Source organism: Urocampus carinirostris, chromosome 9 (genome assembly GCF_059441175.1).
Source record: "Urocampus carinirostris isolate Australia breed hairy pipefish chromosome 9, RoL_Ucar_1.0, whole genome shotgun sequence".
NCBI classification, from domain to species: domain Eukaryota; kingdom Metazoa; phylum Chordata; class Actinopteri; order Syngnathiformes; family Syngnathidae; genus Urocampus; species Urocampus carinirostris.
This window is the reverse complement of record NC_142357.1, coordinates 23,145,820-23,163,634: the sequence shown is the minus strand read 5'-3', so window position 1 is coordinate 23,163,634 and position 17,815 is coordinate 23,145,820. Positions and strand designations below refer to the sequence as shown.

The window sequence follows — 17,815 nt, the reverse complement described above, 5'->3', positions numbered from 1 at the left end:
AAGACATCGACAGAAATAGAAAGAAGAGAAATTGCAAGAGAGAAGGAGAGAGACACAGAGAGAACAAAGACAAGAAATAGATAGTGGAAGGAAGAGGAAGAGAGTAGAACTATAAAGCCGCAGAGGGAGAGAAAGAGAAAGATAGAAGTACTAGAGCTACACAGAGAGAGAGAAGAAATAGAAAGACAGAGAGAGCGAGAAGAATTCGAGCTACACAGAGAGAGAGAAGAAATAGAGAGACTGTGAGGGAGAGAAAGAAAGAGCGAGAAAAAGAAATAGAGTTACAGAGCAAGAGAGATGAAATGGAGAGACAATGAGGGAGAGAAAGAAAGAGAAGACAAGAAGAACAAATAGAGCTACAGAGAGAGAGAAGAAATAGAGAGACTGTGAGGGAGAGAAAGAAAGAGCGAGAAAAAGAAATAGAGTTACAGAGCAAGAGAGATGAAATGGAGAGACAATGAGGGAGAGAAAGAAAGAGAAGACAAGAAGAACAAATAGAGCTACAGAGAGAGAGAAGAAATAGAGAGACTGTGAGGGAGAGAAAGAAAGAGCGAGAAGAAGGAATAGAGTTACAGGGAGAGAGAGAGAAAATATGGAGGGACAGAGAGGGACAGAAAGAAAGATAAATCAAGAACTAATAGAGCTACACAGAGTGAGAAGAAACAGAGACAGAGTTTGAGAGAGCGAGCAATAGAAAGTAAAAGAGAGCGACAAAGAAAACAGCTTTGTGAGAGGCACTTGGTTTTGGCGACCTCCAGTGGAGATATTTCAAACATCAAGTGATTTTTCTCTTCTCTTAGCGTATTTTCGCGGGCCAGATTAAAACCCTTAGCGATTCCGACTCGGCCTACGTTTGATACACCTGTCATTGTGCCGTTTCCTCTCCGGAATAATAAAAATCTTATCTCACACACCGTGCCTCTCCTGCTTCCCTAGTACACTTCGGCCTTGACGTACGACGCGGTGCAGGTGATGACGTCGGCCTTCCGCTACCTGCACAAGCAGCGCATCGACTTCACTCGGCGGGCCAACACGGGGGACTGCCTCGCCAACCCGGCCGTGCCCTGGGCGCAGGGAGTCGAGATCGAGAGGGCGCTCAAGCAGGTGAGACGGACCTCCGCCCGTCTCCTGCCGCGTTGCCACGGCAACTGCAACCGCAATGTTTCGCCGCCTCCGGGACGAAGCGTACCGCAACAAAGGCGGCGGGGATGATGATTGATGTTGTTGTGCAAGAGAAAAATCATTTGTTTATAACCAGGGATGAGTTTCTAGGAATTCGATGGAAACGTTCACATGAGGAGCCACTGAATCGTTTTTGAAATGGCAGTAATGAGGTTCCATATAAGTGCCTGAAGTACAGGGTTCCTACACCTTAGGGCGAGTTAAATTCAAGACTCTTTAAGACTTTTTCAATGCCTTTTGAAATCAATTTTAAGACCAAGTCGACAAAAACACTCACAATCGAAACAAACCAAAAAAAACCACAAATATTTCGTGCACACTTGCACACCAGGCCTGGTACACATTTACCTGGATCAGCTTTAAGCCACGGCGAAAAACTTTTGGCGGACAGCCACTTCTCATTAAATTGACACTTTCCCATAGTCCAAAGCAAACGTATTCCTGCAAAGTTGCTACCTGTATTGTGGGTAGACCTAAGACATGCATCTGCTCTGAAAGGCCCGACTGAAACCACGTCGCCCTTTTGATAGTTCTGTCATCGTGGACATGCGATGTCACCTAAGTAAATCGATAAATTAAAAAAAAAAGACAATCAATAAATGTTCTGAAATCGTTTTAGTTCAAACAATTATAAATCGTAATAATGTAAAACACTAATTAAATTAATACCTTAAACGATATACTCCATTACTTAAAAAAAAACCTATAACACTGTAATTATATGACCATTTTATATATTTTTTGTTTTGTATTTCCATGAAAAGGGACCTGCCTCCCCTGATTGCAAGTCATTGCCTCATAGTGTTACACACTATCTTTACAGTTTTTTTTTCTAGTTTCCTAAAATGAAGATGAACAACTGACGATGCAATTCATTAAAAATGTTTAAAGATATCTAATATTTACTTAGTGCTTTTTGAATAAGACAGTTTAACTATCGTATTTTCCGCACTATAAGGCGCACCTAAAAGCCTTTATTTTTTTCAAAAACTGACCATGCGCCTTATAATACAGTGCGCCTTATATATGGATCAATATTAAGTCGCAAGGTCTCGCAACAAAGGCAAGCAGCCGCCGACTAGATTTTTCCTCGTAGGCGATGTGGTCCGCGGTGTATGCTGGGATACATATGCCGGCGTTTCATTTTCCAGCCAATGTGTCAATCATCATTTGAATCGATCACTATTGGCTAAAGTTATTCGGAGGTAAAGGGGGCGGATCCTTTTTATCATTTACAGGCTCGCATAGGCTAAAGGGCCAAAACAAAGCCTGCAATTGGCCGAAAAAGATGAATGTGAATAGCAAATTTGGTTGTCTACGGCATAGAGGAAACATGTTTTACCATTCTGTATTTGTAAATATTTTACTCTCCTGGATTTACTACACTCACGGATATACGAGGACCATGGTTGCACATTATTATTGAACGCAACGATTTCGGTGAGCTACTCCAGCTATATATTTTCCCAGTATCTTGTTTCAGAGTGATCTAGATGTTTCTGCGATGGCTCTTTTTTTAAATTAAACTCAATTCCAAGTGTTTATTGTCATATGCACAGTAAAGTTGCGAGCGAAAAAGAAAATAGAAACTAAGGAATGGTTGGCATTTCTTGAATCCCAAGACTTTAACCTTCCGAATGATATTTGGAACGATGCATTTGAGTGACATCGTATGGACATCGCATCCGCACGTGTCTACGACACGTATTTGCTTCTTTGCAAGCTTTGGGAATGTTAAGGGGGTAATACGTTTGACTGAACTATCTGACTGTTTTGTCTACGTTCCCATTGTAGCGCCTTATAATCCGGTGCGCCTTATGTATGGAAGATATAGGACCAAAAACTATTTTTTGGGGGTGCGCCCTACAACCCGGTGCGCCCTATAGTGCGGAAAATACGGTAGTTACAAAAACAGTCAAGCTTTTTTATGTTAAAGGGACAGTGTGTAATGTTTCACGTCTTAGTGATGAAAATGCTCAATTAAATCTAAATTTAAATTAAAGAAAAAGATGTGAGCTATCATATACAATATATACTATGTTGCAACCCGACTAAGGATAAGCTGTGGAGATAATGGATGGATGGATTTATCATTTATTTGAAATGACATGAGGCTCTCTGAGATGACATAATTGTCAGCCATCTTGCTGCTATGGGTACCTGAAAGCCCCAAAATGGTGTTTAAAACAACAGTTTGGTCGCTTTGAGTTTCTTTTTGTTTGTATTATTCCTTGTGCAGTTTGGCACTCATTTCCGGTTGTAATACTCAATACAGCGACATCTATTGGTCAAATAATACACATTGCCCCTTTAACTACTAAAGTGATGCAGGCAACTATAGGAAAGCTAGCCACCAAAGCTATGCAGCTAGCTGCTTTAAATAAAATATGAGCTAAATTCAGGCCAGGGACTGCCCGACCACAATGAAATAGGCCCGAGAGACGTTGTAACCTATGTTTCCTCTAAGCTGAGCGCATGCACAATTGTGCACTGGCCAGACCTTCTCAGAGAACAAGAAACTATCATGCACTAGAAAAATCAGGGCCAGAATTACAGTGCATGCAGAAGATCGCTTTAAATAAATATTATTATTGTATTATTACGTCAATGTTGCCGCGCAAGTTTCCGTCTTTTTTTAAGAGAAAGGGTTCTTTCAGCTCAGCTCATTTAAAAGAGCCGACTCTTTTGGCATCCAAACGGCTCTTCAGATTATTTTTGTCGCATTCATTCATACCATTACCAATTACTATGTAACATAATGAATAATAATAATAATAATAATAATTTCCTTGTATTGTCATTCTGTGTAACAATGTACACAGAACGAAATGTCGATTGCACCTGACCCGTTGTAGCGAGCCGATGCAGCCGCAGCCAACAGAGGGCGCCGCCGACCATGAAGAAAATGACTTAAAGAGGGAGAAAATAAAGCAAAATAATTAAAATAGACAAATATAAAAATGAATCAAAAAACAAAAGTAAGAAAAAAAAAGAGGGAGATAAGAAATAAAGAAGAAGAAAAAGCAATAAATAAAAAAGATAAACTAAGGACAAAAGAAAGGGAAATAACAAATAAAATGACAAATTAAATTGGAGAACAAAAGAAGAAAAAAGTAGAGTTTGGAAAAATGAAACAAAAGAAGAAAAAAAATACAAACGGGAACAAATAGGGAAGAAGAAAAGGAGAAATAACACTTTTGGGGGTGTCTTTGATCACTCTTGTGTTATGATCAGATCATTTGCAAATATATCAAGACGTGTTGGATGATGATTTGGTCTCCACACTTGGAATTGACGTTGCTCACTGTTGTTCCAAGCAATGCTCACAGACTGTGTGATTGCTGAGACCCAGGAAAGCTACGAGGGAACAATGTTTGTAACGATCTTGAAATAATACCAATATTAGTAATACACAGTGTCCCTTTAATGAGTAAACTTTGTCTGGTTTGTGCACAAAATAAGAGTAAGGCAATGTTCAAGGGGGTACTTGTACTTATTGTAAAACGTTTGCAAAAGCTTCAATATGAAGTTGTTTCAGATTTTCACCCGGGTTCTATTAAAAACAAAAATAAAAAGAAAGTTTTTATTGGCTTTCTTCTCTTTTGGGAATGTATAAAAATATAATAAGAACACGTTCGCCATCAGTCACGCCAACTTGTCATGGGTATTGTCTGTTTTTTTCTTATAAATGTTGTGGCTTTGGTCCAATGCTTCCCTGAGTATCAATGAATTCAACTTGATATACAAAAAGGTTGCTGTCGTTTTCATTTAGAGGAGATCCATTAAAACACACGTATCAAACTCAAGAACCGCGGGCCAAACAGGGACCGCCGCATCATTTTATGTGGCCCCCGTGAGACAAAGCAGAGAGAAGCACAAGAGAAAAAGGAGCTCCATCGCGTCACACGATGACTGGCAGTTTTATATATCTCCACTGGGTGTCGCAGAAATTGGCGCCACTCGCAAAGCACCCCCTGTAGCTGTTTTATCTGACCACCATTAGTCAACCAGAGAACATAAAGGAAACCTGGGCGTTTTTGCAGGAATTTAAAAAAGCTTTAGCTCCTTTCTAAAATAGAATTATTGCAGTGAAGTTCACATATTCAGGTAAACATTTTCATAATAAAAATAAAAAGCAGAAAAACTTTCAAAACAATAATTACTGGTATATTATTATATTATATAAATGAGTGTTTGTGTGCTAGTCTTGTCACTTTCCAGTCTGCATGGTAGCAACGGTAGTCAAAATGAATTAAATTGTTATTTATCTTTTTATGCTCACTGTTGATAAGCAATACAAGAGATTTAATATTTTGTAAAAGAAAAAAATATATTTGGAAAAAAACCTTCAACACTCCCGTTATAATCAAATCCTACATCCCTGAGTCATCATTTAATCCAGCCATCCAGCTAAGGCACACTGTTATGCCATTAATCAATTAGGCGGGCTGCTCTCTGGACCCGATAACAATCCACGGAGCACCTGCTGGTCATCAGCATTTCTTTGCGCCCTTCTGACGTTCCTTTAAAGTCCAATTTTTGTGATGAATTTCTTTTCAATGTAACGAGCCGCCAAAATACTAGCTGTCGCTGTGCTATGGAGCTTGTATTGGGTAATGGACACATTGACTTGTTCGCCCCCCAACCTGGCTGTTTGACTGACAGCATACACCAGCCTATCACAGTAGCGCACACAGACGGTCACGCCCGCCCTACACACACACACACACACACACACACACAAGGTATTACTTTACACAAATAAATAAGGGTACCCTTGTTATCTAAAGACTTATTGTCGTCACAAGTGCATTTAATTTTATTTTTCATTTTACCTAACTGTGCATTTTACTTCTATTCTATTCTAGGTGCGTGTGGAGGGCCTGACAGGCAACATCCAGTTTGATCAGCACGGCAAGCGGGTCAACTACTCAGTCAACATCATGGAACTTAAAAACAATGGCCCCGTAAAGGTAAAGAGCTGAGAACAAAAAAACAAACACAAAAAAAGATTAACGAGGTGTGTCTTTCTCTGACGGGCGTTCATGACTTATTCATTTCCCGCAGATTGGCTACTGGAACGAGGTTGACAAAATGGCGGTCACCAAATCGGACGTCTTTGCCAACGAATCGACGGGGATGGAAAACAAAACAGTCATTGTCACGACCATCTTGGTAAGTCGGCCCTTTGATGAATGGCCGCCCCGGCCGCTTTAATTGGTTTCCGGGTTGTTTTTCTCCTGGTCCCCCAGAGAGCAGGTAACATTGAGATGGGAAGACACGGTGTAATTGCTGCCCTGCTATCATTCATCTTGATTTGTACCACCAACCGATGGGCAATAATACAGCCGTGTCTTAAATATGTTGAACTTTTACATTTACCTGGATTAATTGCCTCCAGAATCAACACATCACCATTAGTAAACCTACTCTTCTACATTATACACTACCGTACCCACAAGCTGACCCAATTAAAACACTTGCAAAATATTTCAAAACCGAGCTACCGTTTATTAGACTTTAAATCAGTTTTTTAAGCCGTGGCTTCCGACGTTTACCCCAGAGTGACTTCATTTCACATAAATGCATTTGCGTGCCGCGCTAACGTAGTACTTCAAGTTCGACAAGCTATAAAATTTCGCTGGTTTTTATGTCCCCATGCAAAAAGTAGCCCCAAAAACTAGCTACCGTAAATTACAGACTATGAGCAGCTACTTCTTTCCTACATTTTCATTAAACACTTTCAACGTATTTAAAAACTGAGCTACCGTTTATGACAAACTATAAATAATACCGGTTTTCATACGGTGGATTGCAACATTTATAGCAGAGCAACTTGATTTCACGTAAACGCATTTGCGCGCTTCGTGTTAATGTAATACTTTGATAAGCTATATTTCAGCTAGCTTTTATGGCCTTGCGGGAAGCTATCCACAAAACTAGCTACTTCAGGGTCAAGTCAAGTCATGTTTATTTGCATAGCCCTTAATCACAAAGAGTCTCAAAGGGCTGCACAGACCACAGATTATTGCACACCACACACTATTATTACACCATCCCCTGATCTAAAACCTACATGAGGGAAAGGGAAAACTCAAAAATCTCAACATGAGGAAAATGAAGAAACCTTGAGAAGGGACCACACATGAGGTAATCCCCCTTCCAAGATGACCAGGCTGCAATGAATGTTGCAATAACAAATAAAACACAGATATTGTCAACATAAAATAAAAGTTATTCATATGCTATAGAAAAGAAGTGTGTTTTACGCTTAGATGGGACATTTCCACTGAGGTTGCAGATTGAAACGCTCTCGAACCTGCGGATCTCTTCTTGGCTCTTGGGATCCCCAAAAAAAAAAAGATTGTCTTTAACCACACCAATAGGCGGTAGAGAATTTTTTTCCAACAATTTTGTTGCGATGCAAAAATTGGATTCATATTTCATTGCTTTTAATTAAAGAAGTTTCTATTGAATAGCCTAGTGCAACTCGTGCTATAACTGATTTATTTGGATTATAACTGAACAAGTATAAATGTTGGGATCAATTGAAAATAAGCAGATTTATTTGCCATGTGATATATCTAAACTTAGTTAAACTAAGTTGAATTTGTTTGTAAGTTGCTTGCATAGGCTTGTATAAGTAACCTGTATTGTTTTGAAACTGAAAAATAAACGTTTAATAAAATGATATGCTCTATAACGTTACAAAGCAGGCTGGATGATAAAGCATAGTACTAAAAAACAAAGCCACACATTAGGCGTTGACATTCTGTGATAAGTGAAGCCATTTGAGACTGCTTGTGATAAAGAGCTATACAAATAAACATGACTTGACTATAAAGATAAATAAAGTTAAGTTTAACTTACTTTTGAAGAATTAGGCGACTTTCTCCTCCATGGTAAAAGATGGACGGAAAAAAAAGCGATCCAACCATTTTTTAAAACGCATCAAGCTTTCTTATTCCACTTAAATTTCAAAAGAAACGGTTCGCCTCTTCTTTGCACTTTACACCAACCATATTGGATGGATGCGCGAGATATTAAACAGTAAAAATGTCGACAGTTCTTAGCGTGCTAGAGATATAGTGCAGTGTGTGTATACACACGAACTAGGAAGTTGAAGCCAGATTTTTTCTTTAAAGTGGATGCTGGATGACCTCTCACAGCGCCACACAGTGGAAAGAAGCACTACAGTACTGTCCTGTACTGGGAAAAAGGTGCACACAATACAAAATCTAACTTACAGCATTGTCCGGATATTTTTCGACATCCCGAAAAAAATGTTCGTATCTACCAATTTACATAAGTCGAATGGTCGTAAGAAGGGGAGCGTCTGTATTGTTTCCTTATTCTATAGGAGAAATAAACTGATATAAAGATTTGTTTTGATTATAAAAGGAAAAAAAGTGAATATGAGAAATATATATTTTGAAGGGTAATATAATACTTAAAATGAGCAGAATGATCAGATCTGATCAGTTTTACACCACATACTCAATGTTTGGGTCGGAGACCGATGTTAAAATGATTTAAGACTTTATAAGTAGGGAAAGAGCTACGTTTAGCTTGGGTTATTTGTGGAGTTTGGAGAGTCTTGACTAATTGTGTTTGGACATTTACATCTGATGTGTGTTTTGATTGGCTGGCCAATATCTTTACAAAAAATGTTTGTCAAGCTACAACACGAGTCGTTTTTCAGAGAAAAAGAAAAATAAGATTCCTGTCGCCTTGGTTAATTCCCTTGATTTTTAGAGCTTTGTAATTAAAGTCCTCAGTGGATTGCTGGCCTAATACTATTACGCTATCCATTATCCCCAATCGCCCATTGCTGCGAGCAGGGTGGCAGAGTATTCTTGTTGGACTTGGAGGGTCGTTTTTGCTGATTTGTCTACCACGAAGTAAACTGCACTCCTGCAAGGCAATCTTTTATCCCCAAACTCGTATTGCTGCAAGCAGGGACAGTCAAAGAGCCTTTTTATTTGTGACAAATGCCTTTCTGGCTTGCCAAAGAATACTGTTTTGGCCATGATCGATTATCCCCAGTCAATTATTACTGAGAGCAGGGGCCAAAAAAACGTATTTGTGTCATGTGTCGCATTTTTTTTCTCTCGGTTCTATCCTCCAAATATGAATAGCACCTGTGCGACAGCAATACATTATCTCTGGTTGACTATTTATGTGAGTTTAGGCTGGCAGAAGGCATTTTTGTCTGGCCTGGTGGTTCTTTTTTTCCGTTACTCCTGCCTGAAATGAAGTGCACTCGTGCGGTTGCGATTGATTATCGGTTGACTATTGTTGAGACCAGGGGTGATTTTTTTTTTCAGTTTGGGCTGCTTAAGCTTGCCATTGTCGCCCGCCTAAAATTAACTGCCCTGTTTTGGCTGCGACACATTATCCCCAGTCGGCTGATGCAGAAAGCGGGGGCCTAGAGAAGAAATTTTTGCAATGTGTGGCGTCTATATTTCTCTAGTGTTTTCACTTAAATGAACAGCACCTGTGCGGCAGCGACCCATTATCCCCAGTTGACCATCACTGGGAGCATTGGTTGGGTGGATTTTTGTGTATTGCTCCTCATTATCTACAATAAACAAGGAGTTACGGTACTATTGCATAACCTTACTTAGAATCTAAACAGATGTGGGAAAAAAAACTCTATAGCCTGTTAAAAAATGCCAACTGTTTTGAATTCAAAGCATCTGTTTCCCCGAGTTTTTCAAATGATATTCTGTTGTGTTGGGTGTCCTGCAGGAAGCCCCATACGTCATGATGAAAAAGAACGCAGATCTCTTCGAGGACAACGATCGCTACGAGGGTTACTGCGTGGATCTGGCTGCCGAAATCGCCAAGCACTGCGGCTTCAAATACCAGCTGAAAATAGTCGGAGATGGCAGATACGGAGCCAGGGATGCCGAGACTAAAATTTGGAACGGAATGGTCGGCGAGTTAGTGTATGGGGTAAGTCACCACTTTTTCGGCGCCACGTTTCGAAACGTGGGAGATATCAGCGTTCATTCCCGCATCCACTCTCCAGAAAGCCGACATTGCCGTGGCGCCGTTGACCATCACCTTAGTCCGAGAAGAAGTCATCGACTTCTCCAAGCCCTTCATGTCTCTGGGGATCTCCATCATGATCAAAAAGCCCCAGAAGTCCAAGCCTGGCGTATTTTCCTTCTTGGACCCTTTGGCCTACGAGATCTGGATGTGCATCGTTTTTGCCTACATTGGCGTCAGCGTGGTGCTTTTCCTGGTTAGCCGTTTCAGCCCGTACGAGTGGCACACCGAGGAATACGAGGACGGGCAGATCCAGACCAACGAGTCTACCAACGAGTTTGGCATATTTAACAGTCTCTGGTTCTCCTTGGGAGCTTTCATGCGTCAAGGCTGTGATATCTCGCCAAGGTACAAGATACGATCATTATATAATTCGAATGTTTTTTATTGTTATTGATAACAATGTAATGAACATTGTTTACAACAAAATTATAAATGGCACTCCAGGATTAACACATAATAAAGACCTACAAAGAGAAAAATAAGATGTCAGGATAAATAAAATGTTAGGACAAATAGGCAAAAAAATAGTGCTGGGAAACTGTAGGTTGTAAGTGCATTGTAATACTATCCATCCCATCCATTATTTGCTCCGCTTATCTTCAGTAGGGTCGCGGGGGTGCTGGAGCCCATCCCAGCTTTATTCAGGCATAAGGCAGGGGACTTTGTGAAAATGTTGTCCCCTTTGTAAATTGTGAATATATTTTGTTTTGAGAGTTTTGCGTGAAAAAAAAAAGTTATATAAGGCTTACATTTACAGTTGCAGGAAGTTCTTCCCATTACAATTTACCACTGGGAAACGCTACCTTAATTTTTTGCATGGCCCATGATAATTGTCGGTAATTGGTACGTAATAATAGGCACTACTTTACATGACAATGTACAAACTAATGCCAGCTACTGTTGATCTCAAGGGAAGTAGAAATGCAATGGAAAAGTGAAGCCACCAGAGAGCAGTGTCGGTTTCATTTTCAAGCAGACCTGTTGAAAAACATGGCAACAATTTCAAGCATTTCTAAGTACTTTACCCAAAATTCAAGCAATTTTCAAAAGTGGAAATTAAAACTCAAGCATTTTCAATGATTTCAACCACCTGTACAAACCCTGAATATATTTATAACAGAGCTTATTTAGGGTAGTGATGGGCTTGGGGAAGATACTGTCTGTTACTTCTAAGGGACCTGTAGCACCTAACAGGGCAAGTGGTCAGAGAAGTGGTGGCCGGGGTGAGAGGAGTCCTTTGTCAATGAACTCAAATCCTCTCACGTGCTCTTATACATTATACTTGTATATTTTTTCCATCCCCGTTGTTTTTTTTTCTAAATATGAGGACATTTTAAAGTCCTACAACCAATTAAATAAATTAATTGATATTATATTATTATGACAAGTTCTTTAAAACTTATCCAAATAAACTTTTTTGACAAACATTTCTAATTATTCACGATTATAATTTAAAATAGTTTTCTTATACCTCATTTTGCACAAAAATTTGTGAAAACGGCCATTTTAAAAATTCAAATCGTCCATGAAATTCTTGAATTTCCACATTTTCAAAATACAATCCTTAAATCAGATATTTGCATATTAAACCCTTTTTTACCGTGTATCTATTGATACACAAAATTCAGTTCATTGCAGAATCATTGTTATGGAGGACCAATCATGACATATGTAGAAGTAAATGTATGAATAAATAACAACAAATATGTGACATTTAAATAAATGAACACACAAAAACAAAAACGTAATACCTCAATATATCTACGACATTAATAGAATTTAGACAAATATTCATGCAATTTGTCATTTATTTATACCGGTATTTATTTTGTCATGTAATTGGTGGTGTATTTTGTGCTGTATTTTGTGCTGTACTTTTTGCGCATTTTGTCATTTTTTATGGCTTATATTATGTCACGACAAAACTTTATTCAAATTAGGGGGCGGGGCAAACTGGCTGAGCTTTTCACCTATTGGTTGAGTGATTGGTGCAATAGCCTATTTGTTCATTTCTCATCAACCAGTAGGTGTAAAGTCACTATGCCACCTTCACATTGGAATAACATTTTTCAACAAAATACACAACAAAAAAACATATCTAAATAGATAAATAACAAAATAAATTCCATTTATGTCATATATAGGTGTTACATGATTCATTTATATGTTAATTTATTTATGAGGCGTTTATTTCAATGTATTCATTTGTTTTTACCTTTGTCAGGTTCTCCATATATTGTCCAACAAAAACACCACACTGTCAAAAATAATACCTAAATATGAAATATTCTAAATACCATGTACTTCATGTTTTTTCAACAATCTAAACCAATATATATATATGCATATTTTTTGTCTTCAAACCTTCTGTAACAGTAAAGCCAATAGCATGGTAGTTAGTTAGTGTGAAGGTAGTAATGTTTGAAGCATACTTGCAATACTTTTTTCAAATTAATCCCTACTCGGCTGTGATTCATTTTAGGAGCTATCTTATAAAAGGAGTTTAAAACCTCTTGTGATATATTTACAGTCAAACTATTTTATGTGACCAATCATTTAAATGTACTCAAGTCTGGTCTCCTGAACTCATAGGTCCGGCTACTGCATGTATAATGACTTGGCTGTAAAACGTGCTTTAGTCTCTGAAAATTAATGACGCTTATCTCATAAAAGGTGCCGGTTTACGCCGTGTCAGGTCCCACTAAAGAGCGAGTGATTGTGTTTGTGTGACAGGTCTCTTTCGGGGCGCATCGTGGGCGGCGTTTGGTGGTTTTTTACGCTCATCATCATTTCGTCCTACACGGCCAATTTGGCCGCTTTCCTCACTGTGGAGAGAATGGTTTCGCCCATCGAGAGCGCCGAAGACTTGGCCAAACAGACCGAAATTGCGTACGGCACGCTAGACTCAGGCTCCACTAAGGAGTTCTTTAGGGTAAGCACTCCAATTCCAGCATGTACCTTTTTGCTGATGTTTGTGGAATGAGCAAAAGTAAAAGAACACAAAAACATACATTTATGCTTAGATAAACTTGAAAATAATTCGAATAGTTGACTTTTTTTGTCCATAACATAACTGAATTGTCGTGTGTAGAAAAATGTATTCTTTGTTTTTCAAACGTAATTATCATTTTACTTAAACAGACTCAAAGGTAATATTACTTATTACTGAATTTCAAAATATTTACTAAGAATGTATTTGTTATACGCATCGTAGGGGGCACGTGGGAGATAATGATGCGATGTGATGTCTGCCAATTGCTCTGAATGTCAAAGTGAAGAAATTCAATAAAGGGCGGGTAAACGGCAGAGGAGTAACTATGTCTCCCTCCGCTTGTAAGATGCCTCGTCATCTAATTTGTGGTGCGCATGAATGGATGAACGAGATTCCCACTGTCCCTACAGAGTAAGATAGCGATTTTGGCAGAATCAGTGGGGAAATGTCTAAGAAAAATAACACATTGTGCCATGATTAAGATACTGTGCTCAGTTGTGGTCTGTGTCCACAGCTGTTAACTTCAATCAACTAGTACAGCTGTCAATTTTTAATGAAATTGGCATGAACATATACACAGGGGTGCGACAAAATATTCTCAAAATGAAACTCAATGTGCTGTACTGACTCAAATTCAGAAGCCCGTTCAATCGCAACAGCTTGTGCACTTGCTGTGCCATGCGAATAATCTTAAGCTCTCCCATGGCTTGTGCATATGACAAAGTGATGGAGAGGAAACCAAGTATTGCTACTACTACATAAGAGCTAATGCCTTACCATTTGTCGCTTGTATCCCTAATGGTTTAGTGAATGGGATCCAACGCACACTATGCCGTGATTTGTGTTCAATTTCTGTTGCATCCAGAGTTATGCAATTGTGATCAGTGGTTTCTTCTGGCTTATCAATCGATATGGGTCTTTTTTCATTATTTGTGCAACACTATATCTTATCTATGCGACTTATAGTCTGGTGTGCCTTGTATGTGAACAGAATTATCACAAAAGACTATTTTTGGGGGTGCACCTTATAGTGTGGAAAAATGCGGTATTTTTATGAACGAATTGATTTAAAAATGCGCCACTGATCTCCTCTCTTCTCCTCCCACAGCGTTCCAAAATTGCCCTCTTTGACAAAATGTGGACTTACATGCGTAGCGCCGAGCCCTCGGTATTTGTGAAAAAAACAGCTGAGGGCGTCCTTCGGGTGCGCAAGTCTAAGGGCAAGTACGCTTACTTGCTGGAGTCCACCATGAATGAGTACATTGAACAGCGCAAGCCGTGCGATACCATGAAGGTGGGAGGAAACCTGGACTCCAAAGGCTACGGGATCGCCACGCCCAAAGGATCCTCATTAAGGTGGGTGGAATAGTATAACAATGTGTCCAATGTTGTTATAGTATCCCACCTACCCTGATGTAGCTTTGCTTATGTGTCTCTGGTTTGTATTAGGACAAAAAAGGTAATACTCCTTCCCCACCCGCAAATCCCCGTTGCAATTTATTGTAAGTCGATAAATTGCAAAAACAATATAGATGTAGATTTTTTTTATCAAGAATGGGGTACTTTGGATATCGTTTTTTAAAAAGCAATATCATACCTGTCAACCGCAGCCAATTACTCCCCGTATCAATGGTTGCGATTCCCCTTATTAAGCTATAATAAACCTTACAAACACAACGCGGCACCCATTTACTCACAGCAAGACAGACTATGTAGAACAGAGGTTCTCAACTGGTCTGACTTGAGGACCCACCGTTCCACCTAATAACAAACTGCGACCCTAATCAAGAAAAAAAGTCCACTTCTCAAATGTATCAATTATAGTATTGTGCATTTTAAAGCAGTGATAGTAGAATATATTCACCTTTTTTACAAGAAACAAAATGACCGGCAAAACCAAAACGAAAAACTGACATGTATGCGCGCATATAAGCCTACTTTGCATATAAGCATCTCCCAAATACTGCTCAAAGATAGCCACATACTAAAAGAAGTTCTTGCTCAAAATATTAATCAGACGAGTACCTAAACATCAATACTTACTTGTGTAGATAATTAAGATCAATATACTGGTAAACAACAAGCTAGAAATACAACATCTCTAAACCATTTATTCTACCTTCGAGCAGTGCTTCAATAGGACACAGTAGTTTCGTATTCCGCAATCATTTTCGTGTTTAACTTGATCTTTGCTGTCACCGTTTTCCACTTTTCCTTCCCCTTATCATTAACCTTCTTGGGACCCATTATTACAAGCAGAAAAGGGAAATGAAACCAACAAAATCACATTAAAATAAGATGTTGTCCCTCTCAAACACAATTGGGACGGCACCGAATGACTGAACAGGAAAACAATAAAAAAGGGCATTATCGCCATCTAATATGAAATTAACCCCCCGTTTCATGTTCTTCATAGCATATTTGTCCAGGACAAAGGCTCGCGAACCAATGAAAACAGGTCTGTGACCTACTTTTGGGTCACAACACACCAGTTGAGAAACCTGTAGAATACCGCGACAATATTAGCAATATACAATGACATTGTCTGCTACCAGTGACCGAGATGATCTGGAAAAGAGCAGAAATGGGCAGGACGAGATCCGGCTAACAAAAAAAACTAAATTACTTTTGATTCATTTGTGTAAGCATGTGGCAGATAATGATGCGGCGTAATTTCAGCCAAATGCTCTGAATGTCAAAGTGAGGAAATTCAATAAAGCACGGTTAAATTACGTCCCCACCCAGTAGTAAAAAAAAAAATATTCAGGGTTCGTACACATTTTTCATGGCCAAATTCAGGCACTTTGTAAGTACTTTCAAAGCCAATTTTTGATTTATTTAGTACCATAAAGAGAAAAAGTCCAGTTTGAAAGATATATTTTTAGAGCCACAAATATATCTTCGATTTGCAAATGCAAATTTTATTCTTGTTTTTGCATTTATGAAGACATGAGTTTTAGATCTTAAGTACCAAAAATCACGAATTTTGAGACCAATCTCTCCCCATATAGGTGTTGGGTAAAAAAGACGGCAAATACGTAGCTTACGTTTTAATTTGCAGAAAGTTCTTCCCATTACAATTTACTAAAATCTTTTAAATAACCCATATTAAATGAGCATAATTGATAAGTAATCTTAGCACTAATACACATTTCATAGTGCCCCATTTAGTTAGCATGCATCTGTCCTTTTGGGTGCTACCCGTAAAGGGCAATGACACTTCATAGGACAATGCCTTACAAACTGATGCTATATGCAGTTAATTACGAGGGTTGTGAAATGTAATGGCAAAGAAAAGACACCAAAGAGCAGTATTCAAATCATTTTTAAGCAGTCTTGTTGGGAAAACATGGCATAGATTTCAAGCATTTACTAGCACTTCACCCACATTTCAAGCACTTTTCAACCCTTGAAAACGCAACATAAAAATTTAAGGATTTCAAGCACCTTTACGAACGCTGATTGTTTTACGGCATACAAGACTTGAAATGATCAAAAACGTATAAAGTACGGTGGAAATGAATGAGTTGACAGGTATGCAATGTAAATGATGTAATCATGCCAATGAAAACAATAAATTGCCCATATTTAAAATAAGTAAATAGAATGGATGTCCTATGGTTAGTTTTAAATGTGTGTATTTCTATGTTTTCTACTATTAGTTCACTTTTTAAAAAGAGGATAATATATTTTTTTGAATGTTAAACTTACACAAATAAAATTATATTGTTAACAAGGTAAATAAACCATAAAATATATATTTTTTAATATGGTACAAGTCTTATTGGATATTTTTGTATAAAATATACATATCTTTTTAAAAGGCAGATTTTCTACACTACTATTTTAGCTTATTAACACAATACACTATATTTATTATTTATCGTAATTAAAATGTATGCATATTTCTACATTATTTTCCACAACATAATGTTTGAAAATCTTAAACTGCAGAAAAGTTTTTAATATATTTCACTATTATTTTGTTAGCATTAAAGGGACAGTGTGTATTATTCAACCATTAGATGTTGCTGTCTTGTGCAGTGCAGCCGAAAACGTTTGCTAAAAAGCAAGAAGTGGAATACAAACTTCAGAGACTCAAACTAACCATAAAGTACTATTTTTCTTCTCACTTTGCTCAGCCTTTTTGAGGTTTTGGGTGCCTGTAGCAACAAGATGGCCGACAATTCTATCAGTTCCTTATTGGTGAGGTGCATGTTATGTAAAATAAATGCAAATTTCTTAACAAACAAGTACTTTGAAAAATACACGTTTATATGATAGGTCATGTATTTTGCTTAGTTTTTGAATAAATGTAATATAAATTCAAAGAATAACGTTTTTTTTACCACTAGCAGACGCTCCATAATACACATAGTCCCTTTAACAATATTACTATTATCAGTATTTATCTGTGATATTTTAATCTAATTGAAATAGGGTTTGTTTTTATTAGGATTATTATTATTATTGCTGTTTTTATTACTCTTAAAATCAATGTGTCTGCATGACTGTATAAAGTATATATATATATATATAAAACTTCATTACTTTATGCTAGTATGACACGGTTTGCCAAATATG

At 38.1% G+C, this 17,815-nt stretch overlaps 1 protein-coding gene across 4 annotated transcripts in view; it reads left to right on the top strand.

Moving 5' to 3' along the window:
• The window catches only part of LOC148359621 (glutamate receptor 2), a 72,245-nt gene that overhangs the window by 43,509 nt on the left and 10,921 nt on the right, over positions 1–17,815 (top strand). For all 4 annotated transcript variants that reach the window (XM_088343280.1, XM_088343279.1, XM_088343282.1 and 1 more), the window contains exons 7-13: positions 937–1,104; positions 6,051–6,155; positions 6,250–6,357; positions 9,934–10,140; positions 10,217–10,584; positions 12,973–13,171; positions 14,340–14,587. In XM_088343280.1, the coding sequence (XP_088199406.1) occupies positions 937–1,104; positions 6,051–6,155; positions 6,250–6,357; positions 9,934–10,140; positions 10,217–10,584; positions 12,973–13,171; positions 14,340–14,587 (1,403 nt within the window). The remainder of the gene's footprint in view (positions 1–936; positions 1,105–6,050; positions 6,156–6,249; positions 6,358–9,933; positions 10,141–10,216; positions 10,585–12,972; positions 13,172–14,339; positions 14,588–17,815) is intronic.